Source organism: Anolis carolinensis, unplaced genomic scaffold, assembly GCF_035594765.1.
Source record: "Anolis carolinensis isolate JA03-04 unplaced genomic scaffold, rAnoCar3.1.pri scaffold_11, whole genome shotgun sequence".
NCBI classification, from domain to species: Eukaryota; Metazoa; Chordata; class Lepidosauria; order Squamata; family Dactyloidae; genus Anolis; species Anolis carolinensis.
The window spans coordinates 497,566-515,614 of record NW_026943822.1 but is presented as its reverse complement, the minus strand read 5'-3'; the positions used below and the strand labels follow the sequence as shown (position 1 = coordinate 515,614).

The window sequence follows — 18,049 nt, the reverse complement described above, 5'->3', positions numbered from 1 at the left end:
TGAAGCTAACCTGAGGTGCAACAGTCTCTTCCAACATGGGCTGCATCTATATTATAAAATAACTTCAGTTTATCTATTTTGTAGTAGACTTGGGTGACTCAGACTTAGTCTGAGTATGATGGCCTTCCAAGTGTAGTGTCTTGGTGGTGGATACATAGGTGACTGTGGAGCCCTGTCCTTGACCCACATGTTCTTCCGCAATGAGGACATTGGTTTCCAGATGGAAGGTGGTCCCAGTCAGGGTTGGCTTGACGCGCCTTCTTCCTCTTGGCATATTTCTCCCTTTGGCCCTCCATTCGTGCCTCTTCAAATTCCACAGCACTGCTGGTCACAGCTGACCCCCAGTTAGAGCGCTCAAGGGCGTCCCAATTTTCTCTTGGTGTCTATGTCACAATTTTTAAGGTTAGCTTTAAGCCCATCTTTCGGTCTGTTTTCCTGTCCACCAACATTATGTTTTCCATTCTTGAGTTGAGAGTAGAGTAACTGCTTTGGGAGACGGTGATCTTTGGGCATTTGGGCAACGTGGCCGGTCCAGCGGAGTTGATGGCGGAGGAGCATCTCTTCTATGCTAGTGGTCTTTGCTTTTGTCCGCCTGTCTTCTTCCCAAGAGATTTGCAGGATTTTTTGGAGGCAACGCGGATGGAATCGTTCCAGGGGTTGAGTATGATGTGTGATGTTGAAAGAGAATCTAAGACTGCGTTAGCCTAGCCTTACCTCTGAAACAATGGCCACAAAAATCTAACAGTACTAGCACTTTTATGGCCCAGTTCTTTTTAGAAGCCAACCCAGGATTTTATCAAGCATATTTGTTTATTACTTGCTTTATTGTTGATTGATTTGTTTTATTGTTGTGTTTTATATTGTCTGTTTTTGCCTGGGCTTGGTTCCATGTAAGCCACCCTGAGTCCCCTTGGGGAGATGGGACAGGGTATAAAAATAAAATAATAATAATAATAATAATAATAATAATTATTGTTATTATTATTATAAAAATCTCTTCACCGAGGCTGGATGGCCATCTGTTGGGAGTGCATTTTCTGTATGGTAGGAGGTTGGACTGGATGTCCTCTATGTTTCTAAGATATATAGCTAGTGCTTGGTGCACCTTCAAATGCCACTCTTTGGAAAGTGGCATTCATAAGGTGATGTTCTCAATTCTCTCTTTTCTTTCTTTCTTTCTTTCTTTCTTTCTTTCTTTCTTTCTTTCTTTCTTTCTTTCTTTCTTTGTTTATGTATTTAATTAACTTATATCCTGCCTTTCTTCCCAATGGGACCCAAGGCAGCGCATAACTTGCGTTAGAACAAACTTGCGTTCGAACAAAGTGCGTGAATTAAAACCTAGTAATAAAAAAGTTTTTTTAAAAAAAAATTCTGCTATATTAAAATCCTAATGCTTGAAAACATTTAATTGCTGTCTCGTAAGGCAGTGCTTTTTGGATGTGAAAGACCTGCGGGGATTAGCACTGTGTTTGTTTCCACTGGCTGTAGTTAATTTGGAAATTTGCTTCCGAACGACAGCCAATGGCTCATGGACCACAGCGGCCCATGGAACGCTGCTTTCGTTGCACTGTTTTAAATAAATTCAGTAATATTTGAGTCTCGGCATCAATGCTTCAGAACATTCAAGCAAGTTGAGGTGTTATCTCTTTATGGTCTTTCTGTGCTCTGCCTCATTTTCTTGCTAAGAAGATTCCTCTATCACAGCGTTTCTCAACCTGGGGGTCGAGACCCCTGGGGGGGGTCACGAGGGGGGATCAGAGGGGTCATCAAATACAAGAATTTTCTGTTGGTCATGTGGGTTCTGTGTGGAAAGTTTGGCCCAATTCGATTGATGGTGGGGTTCAAGGTGTCTTTGATTGTAAGTGAACTATAAATCCCAAATGTCAAGGTCTATTATCCCCAAACTCCATCAGTGTTCACATTTGGGAATATTGAGTATTTGTGCCAGGTTTGGACCAGATCCATCCTTGTTTGAGTCCACAGTGCTCTCTGGATGTAGGTGAACTACAACTCCCAAATTCAAGGTCAGTGCCCACCAAACCCTTCCAGTATTTCCTGTTGGTCATGGGAGTTCAATTCCGTCATTGGTGGAGTTCAGAATTGATTTGATTGTAGGTGAACTATAAATCCCAGCAACGACAACTCCCAAATGACAAAACCAATCCCCCCCAAACCCCACCAGTATTCAAATTTGAACATATCAAGTATTTGTGCCAAATTTGGTTCAGTGAATGAAAACACATCCTGCATTTCAGATGTATTTACATTACGATTCATAGCAATAGCAAAATGACATTGATGAAGGAGCAGCAAAAATAATGTGATGGTTGGGGGTCACCACAACATGAGGGATTGTATGAAGGGGTCGCGGCATTAGGAAGGTTGAGAACCATTGCTCTAGCAGGAGTGACACATTCATACCATCTGTCTGTGTCAGACTTTAGCTATCATCATCATCATCATAATATTTGTGTTTTCCTTTTCTGTGATTGCGTCACAAAGTGATTGTGTCACTTATTTTCTAAAAAAAAACCAAACATAAATGGTAGAAAAAATAAGGAAAAACAGATTTCTTTAAGCCTTTGAAATGCCGCAAACATGAGCGACTTTGCCAATCAATCTATTTACATTGATTATGAAGTTATATCTATATATATAAAAGGGTAATGAAATTTCGGCCTAGGACAAAACAACAAAACTACACATCCCAGAAACACTAAACTTGGCAGCACAACCCCTCATCCATGCCTCTACGTTCATACAACAAAAAGCTCCAGCTACTCCAGAAAACGGCCAGGCTTTGAGACTGCAAGGCTATTCACTGCTATTCCACCTGGCCAACAAAGGATTCCCATAAGCCACAGCAACGCGTGGCCGGGCAAAGCTAGTTGTGTTATATACGCAAAGCCTCCTCCTGCTTTTTTATGGTGTGTCAGACTCCTTTTCCTATCTAGCTATCTGCCTTGCTTTTTTTCTTTTCTTCTGACAGTTCTTTACATTGGCCTTTGCTTCAGTTCTGATGAAAGGTATTCTGTTTATGGGAGATAATTGGACAGCTTTTGATGGTCAAGCCTCACACCTGCATGTCTCCCCCTCTTTTTTCTTTCCTTCTTTTCTTTCTGTGCTAAAACTGAGGTGTAAATTGACAACCCAAACTCAGGTTTTGCCGCTTTTACATGTCTGACATGAAGTGGGGAATGAGCATCCTATGCTTCAGCTGTTTGATGTGGCAGAGCCACACTTTGCCAGAGGACTGGCTTTTCTAAGTCACAAAAGCTACCAGAGGTACCTTAAAATAAAAGTATTCAGTTGAAGGGCAGAACTGATCATCTCTGGATAGTACAATAAAAAAAACACAATTTTAGCGGGTCTTAGGGCCGTAGCCAGAAAAAAATGCCTTAGGGTTTGCCTGCCAGTTATAATAATATAATAATAATAATAATACTTTATTCTTATATCCCTCCCCATCTACCCTAAGGGACTCAGGGCGGCTTACAACAGGACCATGCCCGAACAATATAGAAGTACAATGTTAAAAACAAATCCAAACACAACAATAAGTACATCAAAATAGAGAATGCAAACAACAACAATTGTAATATGATTACATTCAGTATATATTTTCCAATGCAAGTATTATATATTTTCATTATGCCTTCATCAATATATGCTACAGTAGTTGTTTCATAAATATCAACCATACATTTTAAAAGTACAGTAGAGTCTCACTTATCCAAGCCTCGCTTATCCAAGCCTCTGGATTATCCAAGCCATTTTTGTAGTCAATGTTTTCAACATATCGTGATATTTTGGTGCTAAATTCGTAAATACAGTAATTACAACATAACATTACTGCGTATTGAACTGCTTTTTCTGTCAAATTTGTTGCATAACATGATGTTTTGGTGCTTAATTTGTAAAATCATAACCTAATTCGATGTTTAATAGGCGTTTCCTTAATCCCTCCTTATTGTCCAAGATATTCGCTTATCCAAGCTTCTGCCGGCCTGTTTAGCTTTAGTGAGACTCTACTATATAAGCAACTGAAACCTCACCGGCTTCTTATAGGAGAGCTTGTGTTTGTGTGTCTGTGTGATTATTTGTTTTATAACGGTCAGACAGCACAGAACGTTGATTGCATTTTAATTAAGTCTCTTTTAATTTACTTTAATTGCTGCCAATCAACAATGTTGTCTGGATGTTCCTAAGTGGCAAAACCTGAGCTTGTACAGGTTTTGTTTTTGTTTTGTTTTTTTGCAATTAAACATTAATGAATTTGTTGCAGAAATGTTGTTTCTGATACACAGCCGCTGCACACATGAGCAAAGCGTTGACAGCTCAAGGAAGGCGCTTTCTTCTCCTCTCTTCACAGGCTCCGACCCAGAAAGTAGCCAAAGGGGTCACGGTCAGCAGCCTCCCGGTTGCCCCGGCCTCCTTCCACTTGCACAAGGTCTCCTCCCTCCTGCCCGTCTCCCAAACGGATTCAGAGAAAGGTCAGTCGGGCTCAACCGCTTAGTGTCCCTCATTTCACCATGTATGGTCTGGTTTATAGACAGCAGGCCCTTCACATTTTCAGGTTGGACGTTTGTGGATTCGATTCTTCACAAGACATAAGCTCTCTCTCTCTCTCTCTCTCTCTCTTTTTTAAAGTCATAAGCTCTCTAGGAATCTTTTAAGTCCTCCCTCCAAGCTGTTTCCTGGCTCAGAACGATAAGAGGGAGCGAACCCATAAGGAAAAGAAATTCCTTTGCTGTCCTTGAACGGCTTGGGACCCGTCTACCTTTGCGACCGCCTTTCCCCCAGGAGACGGCATGATCTCTTAGATCGGTGGTTCCCAAAGTGGGCGCTACCGCCCCCTGGTGGGCGCTGGAGTGATCCAGGGGGGCGGTGATGGCACCTATTAGGACACAGGGGCGGGGCCAGGGGAGGGGCGGGGCCTCTTCCCAAGTGCCGGAGACAGGGCTGAGCCCCTGAGCCCCTTCGGGGTGAGAAGGGCGGAATATAAATGCTGTAAATAAATAAATATTACAAGCAATAGTCTGCAGGCTCCTTGCTGGCCTTGACCTTGACCCGATTATAAGCCGACGGAGGCTTTTTCAGCTCATAAATAAGGGCTGAAAAACTCGGCTTATCTTCGAGTATATACGGTATGTCTGAATATGATACTGCTTTGTTCTTATGGCCCCGTATTTTGAACCAGTTTACTGAATGTTTCCGGGGCTTTGTTTTTTGTCTAGGCATCCTGAGTCTAGTTGAAAGGGGCCTGATCCCACGTGCTGCCCGGATTACACTCGAGAAGCCTCCGGTTCTTCCCAGGCCTGTTCCTCTTCATGAATTTCACACAAAGCATCAAAGAACGGGTGCCGGTAAGGAGGAAACAAGATGTGCTGCTGATGACCCCTCCAAAACAGGCATCGCTCGGTCACTCCTGCCTGTGTCCCAAAACTTGGAAGGGGTGGTGATGCTCTTGAGTCTCCACAGACAGGGCAGCAGACCATTCTTTCCTCTCCCAGTACTTCTGCGTAGCTATAACTGATGTGGGTGACACAGTAGGTCAGCAAACGGGTCTGGCTTTGGCCAGAGTTATCTTTCACGACTGAAGATCTAAGGTCTGATGGTGGGACCCGCCTTGTGGGAACAAGGGAGAGGGCCTTTTCTGCTGTGGCCCCCCGTTTGTGGAACTCACTGCCCATCGAAATCAGGCAAGCCCCCACTCTTTTAGCCTTCAGGAAAGATTTAAAAACTTGGCTTTTCCGATGTGCTTTCAGAGAGTAACTATTACACACTTCTTCTGTTACTCCCCCCAACATCTATCCTCTAGATTGTTTTTCTATCTTATGTCCCTGTTCCCCGTGGTTGTATTCTTATCCTTTTCTCACCCCAAGTTTTAACTAAGTGTCTCATGCGGCCCGCCCTGTTATATTGTTGTTGTTTTTTTTTTGTTTTTTTGTTTATTTTGTGTTGCACTGTACATGATTATTTATTGTATTGTTTAATTGTATTATGATATGTTGTTTTTATATTTTGCTATATTGTACTGTTCTGGGCATGGCCCCATGTAAGCCGCCCCGAGTCCCCGTTGGGGAGATGGTGGCGGGGTATAAATAAAGTTTTGTTATTATTATTATTATTATTATTTATTTCGGCACTGACTTTTGGATAAGAAAATATAAACAATGCCTTTCGTCCCTTCCATGCAGACAGTAAGAAGGCGGAAGGGGCACCTTACCCGTCCGAAGACGAGGCCCGCACCTCCAGTTTTGCAAGCAAAGATAGCAAAGAGAAGGGCAACATCGCCCCCCCTCCGTCCTGCATCTCCTTCCTTCCTTCCAAGAAGTCCAGGGAGCGACTGGGACTGTCCCCACTAAAGCAGGAGTCGGCCTCTTCTTCTGCCTTGCTGCCAAAGGTACGTCAGCAACAGGGAGCGGGATTTCCATCCCATTAGCGATAAAGAATGTTTTTCACTGTTGGGAAGATATTCCACCCTGTAGTTCGGAAATGTCAAGACCACAGACATTGACGCAGACAAGAAAGGTCCACAGAGAGCTGAAAATGTCACGTTCTGACTTCGGCAACTCCTCCCAAGAAGACGAGCAACAAAGGAATTCTATCCCTTGATTGCAGTGGTTCTGAACTTGTGGGTTTTGGCCTTCAATTCCCAGAAATCCTAACATCTGGTAAGCTGGCTGGGACTTCTGGGAGTTGTAGGCCAAAACACCCACTGAGAACCACTGCTTTATTGCTTCCCGTGATAGCACTATGTAACACAGTTTTTGTTCCTGGGTTATAAATGTCATTTCCTAATTGGTTCTATCATAAAACATGGGAAAAGTGTATTATACTTCAAAAACGTTGTTTTTGTAGGACATCCTGCAACACATTTTACCATAATTTTTCAATGAACATCTCATCAAGTCTCAACCATTCAACAGAGGGCCCTTCCACACAGCCATATAACCCAGAATATCAAGGCAGATAACCCACAACATCTGCTCTGAACTGGGTTATCTGAGTCCACACTGCCATATAACCCAGTTCAGAGCAGATGATGTGAGATTTTATACAGCTGTGTAGAAGGGGCCATAGTTTGTGGCAGCAACAATGAAGTTTCTGGAGTATAAAAACTACTTTCAAAGTAAGGACTGCACAACTAAACAGGAATAACACTTTCAAACGAGGAACAGACAATTTTGTTACATAGTGTAATTTTATATGTGTGTGTGCGTGTGCGTGTGTATATATAATCTTTATTAGTTTTAACAGAATATTAAAAAAGAAGGAGAAAAATCCCAGATTGGGAAAAAGAGAACATGTGTGTGGAGAAGAGAGTAGAAAAGGAAAAAAAAATAAAGAAGAAAAAGAAGAGAGAGAATAAGGAAAAGAAAAAGAATAATAAGATAGGTTTTAAAAATGACTTCATGGCAGTTTCTTTGAGGTGTTTCACCTTTTCTTTCTCTCTTTAAGTTTTCCTTAGACTTTTTCTCCATTTCTTCTCTTTCCTTCTTTTCTGTTGAAGTTGTCTTTCCTTCTCATCATATTATTATTTTCTTCTCCTTTGTTGTCTATTTTTCCTTTCTTCTCTTCTCTATCCATTTTGGGTCTTCTATTATTCTATTCCAGTTTGTTTTTTTAATTGGTTCTCCTTTGTCTTTTGGTAATAAAAAGGTCAGTCTATCCATGTTTCGTATGTCAAGCACCTTCATCAGCCAATCCTCTTCTTCTGGGGTTTCTTCTTTCTTTCATAGTTTCGCATAACAAATACTTGCCGCTGTTGTTAATAAAAATAGTAGTTTGTCCTCATTATTTTCTGTTTTCATTTCATGTATCCCTAATAAAAATGTGTAATCTTTGGTCTTGATCCGGGCTGGGGATCCTTGGCCTCTGGGTGATATTGGAACCCATGAGATGATAGGAACTGTAGCCCTGTATCATCAGAAGGGCCGTGGGTTGTCCATGTTAATTAAAACCCAAGGCCATCACTGGGTAGCATTTTTGCCACAGCTTGATGGTTTCCATTTCCCTTCTCTCTTTTTCCTCAGGCCTCCGAGATGATGCTGGCCCAGTCCTTCCAGAAAGTCGTGTCGGAGTTTGACATCCAGGTCCGCAACGGGGTCCTGGACTACAGTTCTTCGGACCTCCAGGGGCTCAAACGGCACTGCTGCCTGTTCTGGGGAGGCATCCTCTCCTTCCTGGAAAAGGTGGGCAACCTCCTCAAGGACTACGCCGTGCCCTACGCCATCATCCGGGGACGGAGAGTGATGGAGATCGCCCCGGACTTTGAGCTGAACCAGCGTCCGACCCGGGAGGACCTTCTCTCGGTCATCAGGGATGCCTTGGCCATCAGGAAGCTCCTGGGCCGGCCCGGCCAGAGGTACAAGGGCCAAAACGGGCGTCAGGCGGCGGCCACCAAGATCCAGGCCACGTGGAGGGGTCACAAGCTGCGGAAGGCCTACATCCAGTTCCGGCAGCACCAGTGGGCCACGGGGGTGATTGCCATCCCGTGGCTTATCCACATCCACATGCGCCGCGTCAGGAAGATCCTGAAGGAAGCGCGGCAGAGGCACCTGGAGAACTTCCACCTCCGGGCCAAGGTGCGCCACGGGGCCTGCGGTTCTGGCAGCGCTCCTCCCCTCCCCTCGAACCACACACTCCTCCAAATGAATTTCACATTTCATTAAGCATTCCGCCTTTTGTGGCTTCCAACTTCTCCCACTTCGAACAGCGAACATTTGTTTGTTTGTTTATTTATTTACATCACTTTTACTCTGCCTTTCTCTCCGAGGGACTCAAAGCGGCTTACAATAAACAGGCAAAAATTCAATGCCTAAAAATAATGTAAAAACAACAATTTATATAAAACAATCTACAAAACAACAATTCATATAAAACAGATACCATTACAAAATAAAATCACATTATATAAAATTTTAAGCATGTCCAAGATTAAAATCCATTCATCCAGAACATTCCTTGCAGCTCTTCTACTACTTCTTGTCACCGTATGTTTCCAGTTGAGTCTTCTTTCGCTGGAAAAATATCAAGTATTTTAAATGCGTAACCGGTGCTTCCGTTACTATTCTCAGTGAAAAGACTACGTAGTTGAGTCATGGGACAGGTTTACAGTCTGAAAGACACAACAGAAAAGGTAGAAGGGTTTAGACGGGGAGAAGGAGGTCAAGATGTTCCACAAGCAGCGTGGTGTTGCTGTTGGAAAGAGCAACCTATTGATTGGGAAATGAGCCACGTGGCATCTGCATGCCCAGAAATTGAGGAAATTGCTTTTTGGGCTGCTTCTTTTGTGACCCCTCACGGGGTGATGTTGCCTTGGGAATTCCGGAGACCGTAGTCCCACGAATAGCTGTTTTGCGCTCTTGTCTGCACTTCATGTTGCTCTCCCACAGGTTTGTGGCTGCCAACAGTTTAGGGCAAAGCCTTTTGTGTTGGGGCCAACATGGCCTTTGCTGAAGGCACCTCGGATTCTGTGGCCAAAGGCAGCCAAACAGGCTCGCCAGCTGGTCCCCCAATTTTGGTAATAAAAGGTAATTTCAAAAAGGAGCAGCATCAGCAATTTTAGCAGATCAGAAGCTTCTTGAGGATAGGAGTAGAGTCACGCTTTAAGAGTTACAATGGACTTTATTGAAATAACTATATTTTATATAGGATAGGGCCTATAGATCGGGCCTATCTGTCTATCTACAGACCATGTTCATCTCATTGCTGGTCTGCTTCCTCCCCATGATTATCCCATCCCTAGCTATTAATAAAGCCCCCCCCCCCCGGTGGCGCAGTATGTCAAACCACTGAGCTGCTGAACTTGCTGACTGAAAGGTCAGCAGTTCGAATCTGGGGAGTGGGGTGAGCCCCTGCTGTTAGCCCCAGCTTCTGCCAACCCAGCAGTTCGAAAACATGCAAGAAACCAGTGCAGGTGGGGTTTTTTGTGTGTGTGTCAGGAGCAACTGGAGTTATTATTATTATTATTATTAAACTTTATTTGTACCCCGCTAGCATCTCCTGAAGGACTCGATGCGGCTTACAAAGGCCAAGGCCTCAACACACAATATAACAATACAAACAAAGGCAAATTAAAAGAATTAAAACAGTATAAACCACAAGCAATAACAATACGCTAAAAGACAATAGAACTGGCACAAAGTTGCTTCTGGAGTGAGAGAATTGGCTGTCTGCAAGCACGTTGCCCAGGGGACGTTGCCTGGATGTTTTGATATTTTGCCATCCTTGCGGGAGGCTTCTCTCATGTCCCCGCATGGGAAGCTGGAGCTGAGAGAGGGAGCTCATCCGCGCTCTCCCCGGGTGGGATCCGAACCTGGCTTAGATTTGTGGCAGGCAAAGAGCGCTCACTTGCCTCTCTGGCAGTCACTACTTTGTCAGAAAGTACTTAAGTTTGCAGACAGGCTTTTAATTAGTGCTCACCATTTCATTTATGTTTGCTTTCTTCTCTCTCCCCCTTCTCTCCTCCTTCTTTTTTTTCATTCATATTCTGTTAATTAAGTGATCAGCCTCTAATCTTCCCCTGCCAGTAGCTTCATGTAGCCATCTAATTAAATTAATTGGGGAAGATGTTTTAAGTATGTGATTAAATCAATTAATATAATTTATGCCTGGCTTAACTGTACAGTGGGAGAAGGGAGCATTGGGTGGTGGTGGTGGTGGTGGTGGTGGGACGAAGTTTGCCTGGGCCTCCTCCTCCTCCTCCTCGTTTCCTCCCTTGTCACTGATCAATGCCTTCTCTCGCTTTCCAGCATCTGGCCGCCAACTGGAGTCGCATCAGGACCTCGAGGAGGACCATTATCCACGTCCCATCATTAGGTACGGCGGTGGTGCTTTGTGCCTGTGCAGGCGCATGTGTGTGTGCGCGGATATGGATCTCTCAGCAACCTCTATTACCCACCGCATTATGACTCCTTGATTGAGTTCAAGGAAGGCCCTTGTTTTATTCAAATTGGTCTCGGCAGGAAAATGTTGTCGACATGATGAGAGTAATAACGCAGGGCCTTCGCTTGAAACGCCGTTTAATTTGGGGATTAAGCAAATAAAGTCATTACGGAGAGGCCGCTCTTGAGCGGAGAGGTGATTTGCTGTAATTCGCTTTCATCTCCACGAAATGGACTCAAAAGTTGCCGCCGCCTCTTCCCCCTTTCCCCCCTCCCTGCAAAATAGCAGATAATGTTTTGCGTTTCCTTTAATGACAGGAGGAAAACATAGGGACGGCTGCTTTGTTGCTATTACGCCAATAAGGCCGGGGACGTTGTTGTTTGCACCCTGTTTTTAATCAAATGTGCAGTCAAAATGATAAGCTGCATTCTCTGAAATTATTTAGTTCTAATTACGAGCAGATGGGATGCTTTATTTGCACCTTGGGCGCCGGAGCAAAAGGAAATGCTGTGTGCACAAGAATAATTAAGAAGTTGAATAGTGGGGTTTTTGTGTTGCGCTTAAATAATCTGCAGTTTCATGTTAATTAGCGCTGCTAATGCAATTATTTAATTACATGTATGAATTGGGGGGCTTAGAAGGCATTTTGCTCGGCAAGCGGTGGGTTCGCCGGGGATGTTTCTGCCGCCTTGAAACCCCACACCTTTGTAGGACGCTTCCAATGGCATACGATGGAGTCCGAGCCCATTAATTTCATTAAATTATTATTTATTTATTAGCAACATTTAAATCCCGCCTCTCTCACCCCGAAGGGGACTCAGGGCAGCTTACAAGTTATATGTACATATAATAAATTATATTATTAGCATAGCACAGTATTAGTATTATATATCACTATATTGAACTATACCACGATACTATACTATTATTAGTAATACTACATGTAATATATAATATACAATTATAGTAGTGTATTATTATTATTATTATTATTATTATTATGTACAATATATTATATTATTAGCATAGCACAATATAAGCATTATATATTACTGTACTGTACTATACCACTATACTGCAACATTATTAGTAATATTACATGTAATATATAATATACAATTATAATAGTGTATTATTATATTTTATTGCATTATGATAATATTATCAATATTATATGTATATGCAATAAATTATATTATTAGCATAGCACAATATAAGTATTACATATTACTGTACTGTACTATACCACTATACTGCAACATTATTAATAATATTACATGTAATATATAATATACAATTATAATAGTGTATTATTATATTGTATTACATTATAATAATATTATCCATATTATATGTATATACAATAAATTATATTATTAGCATAGCACAATATAAGCATCATATATTACTATACTGTACTATACCACTATATTGCAATATTATTAGTAATATTACATGAAATATATAATATACAATTATAATAGTGTATTGTTTTTATTATATTGTATTACTTTATAAATGTATTACAATATTATAATAATAATAATAATAATAATAATAATAATAATAATAATAATAATAATAATATACTGTTATGAATCTTGCTCAGGTTTTTAAATTGCGTGTTTATACATCATTGTTATTTTACTATGTTTACTATGTTTACATGTATGATTGTACTTCATTTGATAATGTTTTTTTTAAATTTTTAACGACTGTAACTACCTGGGCTTGGCCCCATGTAAACCGCACCGAGTCTCCTCGGGGAAATGGAGGTGGGGTATAAAAATAAAGTTATTATTATTATTATTATTATTATTATTATTATTATTATTATTATCAATATTATATGTATATACAATATTTTATATTATTAGTATAGCATAATATTAGTATTATATATTATTATGTTGTTATATTGTTAAATGTGGTTGCTTTCATTTCAAAGGAGTGAAACGTACATGGGAGGCAGGGGCCATTTTTTCCCCATTACAGCATATGCATATTTTCACTTATCCTGGCACCACATGGCACGCTTAGGTAAATTTTATGGCAGCAAAATGCATATTTTGTTAAAGACCTTTGAAAAGCAATATTGCTCAATGCTTTTAGAAGCCCCTTTTTCTAATTCCTCAATATAGTAAAAATAGACAAAGTCCTTCTGCAAGTGAAAGGCATTAATATTCTCTATAGCCTTTTTACTTTCTCTTACCTCTAGCGAAATACACAAATACCATTAGGAATTATGCAGATGTCCCAAGGACTGTACTAAAGGAATTATCCACCCCTCCCTTTTTGTGGGAACAAAAATAAACCGAGGAAGTGATAAATAAAGGGGTAGAAACTAGTTTCTTTGGAGTGTTGACCATTTTAAAAGATCTTGGATGCTTCTGAAAAAAACTTTTGACTCCATAATAACTTTATAATAATAACTAGCTGTGCCCAGCCACGCGTTGCTGTGGCGAAGTCTGGTGGTATGGGAAATAAAGTATTGAGGAATTGGTGGTAGTTAAGGTCAAGGGTCAAGGTGCCGGCCTGTTTATGTTGGATAAGTGAGACGCTACTGTATATTTATAATCTTATATTATCTGCTTAGAACTGGATTATATGAGGCCTCTTCTACACAGCTGTATAAAATGCACACTGAAGTGGATTATATGGCCGTGTGGAATCAAGATAATCCAGTTCAAAGCAGATAATATAAGATTATAAATGGGTTATATAGCTGTGTGGAAGGGCCTTGAGTCTGCACTGCCATATAATCCAGTTAAAACCAGATAATCTGTATTTTATAGGCAGTGTGGAAGAGGCCTAAGTGAGGCCTAACTCTGCCTGTCCCCTGGGCTGAGTGGGTTGCTAGGAGACCAAGTGGGCGGAGCTTAGCCTTCTAATTGGCAGCAATTGGATAAAAACAATTATTCCTCTCCCTCTAATTAGGACTTTATTTTTGTTTTCTTTTTGTTGTATGAACGTAGAGGCATGGATGAGGGGTTGTGCTGCCAAGTTTAGTGTTTCTGGGATGTGTAGTTTTGTTGTTTTGTCCTAGGCTGAAATTTCATTACCCTTTTATATATATAGATAGATATAAATATAGATATAGAGATAGATAGATAGATATAGATGGATATAGATATAGATATACAGTAGAGTCTCACTTATCCAACACTCGCTTATCCAACTTTCTGGATTATCCAACACATTTTTGTAATCAATGTTTTCAATACATTGTGATATTTTGGTGTTAAATTCGTAAATACAGTAATTACTACATAACATTACTGCATATTGAACTACTTTTTCTGTCAAATTTGTTGTATAACATGATGTTTTGGTGCTTAATTTGTAAAATCATAATGTAATTTGATGTTTAATAGGTTTTTCCTTAATCCCTCCTAATTATCCAACATATTCGCTTATCCAACGTTCTGCCAGCCCGTTTATGTTGGATAAGTGAGACTCTACTGTATGTGTGATAGCAAAAGCTTAAGGGGGAGAAAATATTGGCCACAATTTTAGCACAATAGCAGAAAACGTAACCTTGAATTGGTATTTTGGGGCTGTGCTCCAAATGTTTTAAAGTCAGCTAGAAGGTAATCTTGTTGGCATTTAGTCGTAGAATGAACAAATACCCAAAACAAGGACATCTGTTGTTTTACTACTTACGTGAGCAAGGCATGTTGTTCTCCTTCCATGCCTGGGAGGGTAATTAATTGGTATAATTTAAAAACTGGAAAAGAATCTGGCCAGAAATGGAAGGCCCACACGGTGCCTTCCCTCGATCACGGCGTCCTTTTTGAATGTTTAATTCCTGGGCATCAAGACACAAACCTTAATGGATTTGCCCAGTTGGAGGTACACCCTTTACAAGGATGATTATAACTGGTTTTAAAACAATATTTTAATTATTTTATTAATAGAACACTATTTAATAGTTCAGTTATTTGAGTAAAGGATCAGTTACTTTCACATTCGTGTTTTGTATTCACATAAAGGAGCTGGAATGCTATTCATATGGCATTCCCTCGCCCATATATATGTATGTATGTGTGTGTGTGTATACACACACATATATATGGGTTGTATGTGTGTGTATATATACATATATATGACAAGTATAGGTGTGTATATTTAGTATGCATGGGGGTAGTGTGTGATATAGTGTGTGTATATGTATGTGTACATGTATGTGTACATATATAGTATGTATGGGGGTAGTGTGTGTTACAATGTGTGTATATGTATATGTATGTATGTGTACGTGTATGTGTGTGTGTATATATATATATATATAGTGTGTATGTCTGCATATATGTATATGCATATGTATATGTATATAGCATGTGTGTGCATATATAGCATATATGGGGTACACACACACACACACACACACACACACACACATATATATATGGGGTGTGTGTGACATTCCAGCTCTTGTATACAGAATATATATATATATATATATATATATATATATGTATATACCGTATATACTCGAGTATATGCTGACCCAAATATAAGCCGGCACCTAATTTTACCACAAAAAACTAGGAAAACATTGACTCCAGTATAAGCCAAGAATGGTAAATTTCAGAAATAAAAATAGATACCAATAAAATTACATTAATTGAGTCATCGGTAGGTTAAATGTTTTTGAATGTTTACATAAAGCTCAAATTTAAGATAAGACTGTCCAACTCTGATCAAATCATTATTCTCATCTTCTTCAATGTAAATGTGCTTATGTATCCTTTTAATAATAATAGAGTAGAATAATAAATGTATTAATAATAATAAAAATAGAGTAAAATAAATGTAATAGTAGCAGTAATAATAAAGTAAAATAATAAATGCAATAATAATAATTAATAGAGTAAAATAATAAGTGTAATAATACCAATAAAAATAGAGAAAAATAATAAATGTACCATATATACCCGAGTATAAAATGACCAGAATATACCCAACCAGGACCCTCACCCGAGTATAAGCTGCGCGGGGCTTTTTCAGTACTAAGAAAGGGCTGAAAAACTTGGCTTATACTTGAGTATATATGGTATATACACACACACGCATATATATATATCAGAAGCTAAGCCTTTTATTTCAGACTGTACGAAAAATGTGAAAATACCTTGTTATACTTACTATTTTTGCAATGTTTTTATTGTATGAAACTAATAATCCCTTCACTTTATTTTGCTTTTATATAAGGAAACCTTTTCTCTCATCACAACTAGTATGCAATCTCCACCTTTGTGCTTAATATAGACCAACCGGATTGCCTCCGTTCCCTATGGTAGCCATTGAGAAGTTTTCTGTTTTTATCCCGGACTATATATACAGAGTCACATTAGTGAAATGCAGTATTGGCATGAGGCTCTCCTATCATCGGCCCAATTTCTTGAATTAATTTTTAAAAAAATCCAACCCTTGTTTTCAGCAATAACAGGAAGGTGCTTTGGTCCCTGATCCTTGACATAAAAAAGCTCTAATAGCATTCACTTTGTACTCAATTGAACAGTTTGGCTCTGCAACTCACGGCACAGTGGCGCCTGCAAATCATGCGTGGTGTTTTTGGAAGCCGCCCCCTTTCCCCCAATGGCAGTCGTTTAACCCCCATCTTAATCCTCCGTCAGCCGGCGAAGAGGAATGCGGTCTCTGGCGGTTGCTCAGCTTCTCTCCGCTGGCTCGACGGGGGTCCTTCGACACACGGAGCTCAGCCGGGCGCCGGGGCTGCCAATCCTTCCCGCGGACAGATGGGTCTCTCAATGCGGTGCTCGCTTGCTCGTTTTATGGCCCTGCCTTCCTTTCTCCCAAGACGGGACCCAAAGAGAACAAAGCCTGGCTTCCCCACGGGGGCCAAAGAGGGGTCCTGTCTTGACTCGGTTGCTCTCGGCAAACAGTTTGGACCCAAGTGATACAATCAGGGCGCATCTCCGCTGCAGAATTAATTAATGCAGTTTGGCACCACGTGAACCACCATGGCTCGATGTGATGGAATCAGCAACTGTAGTACTACAAGGTCTTTAACTTTGCTGGTGTTTTCAAGAAATTGCCTGTGGGGCCATCTTGTTGTTCAGGCAAATCCTGGCTCCAGAAGGAAGGCCTCGCCAGGAAGGCGTTCCGCGCTTCTCTCCTCAGCAAAGCGCCCAGGAACATCTTCCTGGCAAGAAGGAAAACCTTCCTGGGCGCTTTGCTGAAGAGAGCAGCAGGCACCCGCTTCTCTCCTCAGCAAAGCGCCCAGGAACGTCTTCCTTCCCGCCCCGCACGGCCCCGCCTCCGGCCCCCCACGGCCCCGCCTCCCGGGGGCACCAAATTCCGTTTGCCTACTCCAGAAAATTACCTAAGGACAGCTCTGGTGCTATGCTAATAATATAATATTGTATATAAATTTAATTTGTAAACCGCTCTGAGTCCCCTTCGGGGTGAGAAGGGCGGGATATAAATGTAGTAAATAAATAAATAAATCTATATTCTGTACCCATAATAAAAGTGAAAACCTGTAAGTGTGTATGTGGCATGGGTGTCCGCTCACACAGACAGCCTCCACAAACAGGCTCCAGTTCCCAGGGCTGAGGAGCCACCAAGTCACTCTTTTCCACTGACATTGCGGTGACAGTGAGCGCCATGAACATGCAGCCCAACCCCTGCCCATGTCCTCCCCAAACATTACGGCCCACCCCCCAAGGAATGCAAATTTATTGTGTGAACTGGTTTTGTTGTGCTGGTTGCATCTGGGGGCAAAGGCTCTCAGGGCCGACCTCTGCGAAAGGTTTCATGGTGACTCTCGTAATGCCTTGCCACGGCTTCTTTTCAGGTTATGCCCATAGTGTGCGAGAGGCGACCCGCGATTTTGCCATCAAGCAGGGATCTCAGATTGGAAGGCTGTGCGAAATACAAGGTAGGACCTGCCCCTCCATTTCGCCTTCTTACTTCCCAATAAAAATGGGAAATAAGATTGACAGTTATGAACCAACAGAAGCAACACTTGTCTGCACATATAAGTGCACGGGCTGCATCTGAAACTTCTTCATTTCACCTGTTGTTGTTGTTGTTGTTGTCTAGCCTCCATGCCACACTTCAGTCGGGGTTTGTTTGTGCCCCAAGCCAAAGTTTTTTTGTGGCCCTTCCCTACCTACGTAGTCACCTGTGC

At 41.2% G+C, this 18,049-nt stretch overlaps 1 protein-coding gene across 6 annotated transcripts in view; it reads left to right on the top strand.

The window, feature by feature from the left end:
* Positions 1 to 18,049, top strand: part of iqch (IQ motif containing H) — a 95,739-nt gene that overhangs the window by 19,411 nt on the left and 58,279 nt on the right. For all 6 annotated transcript variants that reach the window (XM_008120425.3, XM_062963089.1, XM_016997319.2 and 3 more), the window contains 6 exons: positions 4,373 to 4,493; positions 5,238 to 5,366; positions 6,201 to 6,406; positions 8,040 to 8,591; positions 10,761 to 10,827; positions 17,714 to 17,797. In XM_008120425.3, the coding sequence (XP_008118632.2) occupies positions 4,373 to 4,493; positions 5,238 to 5,366; positions 6,201 to 6,406; positions 8,040 to 8,591; positions 10,761 to 10,827; positions 17,714 to 17,797 (1,159 nt within the window). The remainder of the gene's footprint in view (positions 1 to 4,372; positions 4,494 to 5,237; positions 5,367 to 6,200; positions 6,407 to 8,039; positions 8,592 to 10,760; positions 10,828 to 17,713; positions 17,798 to 18,049) is intronic.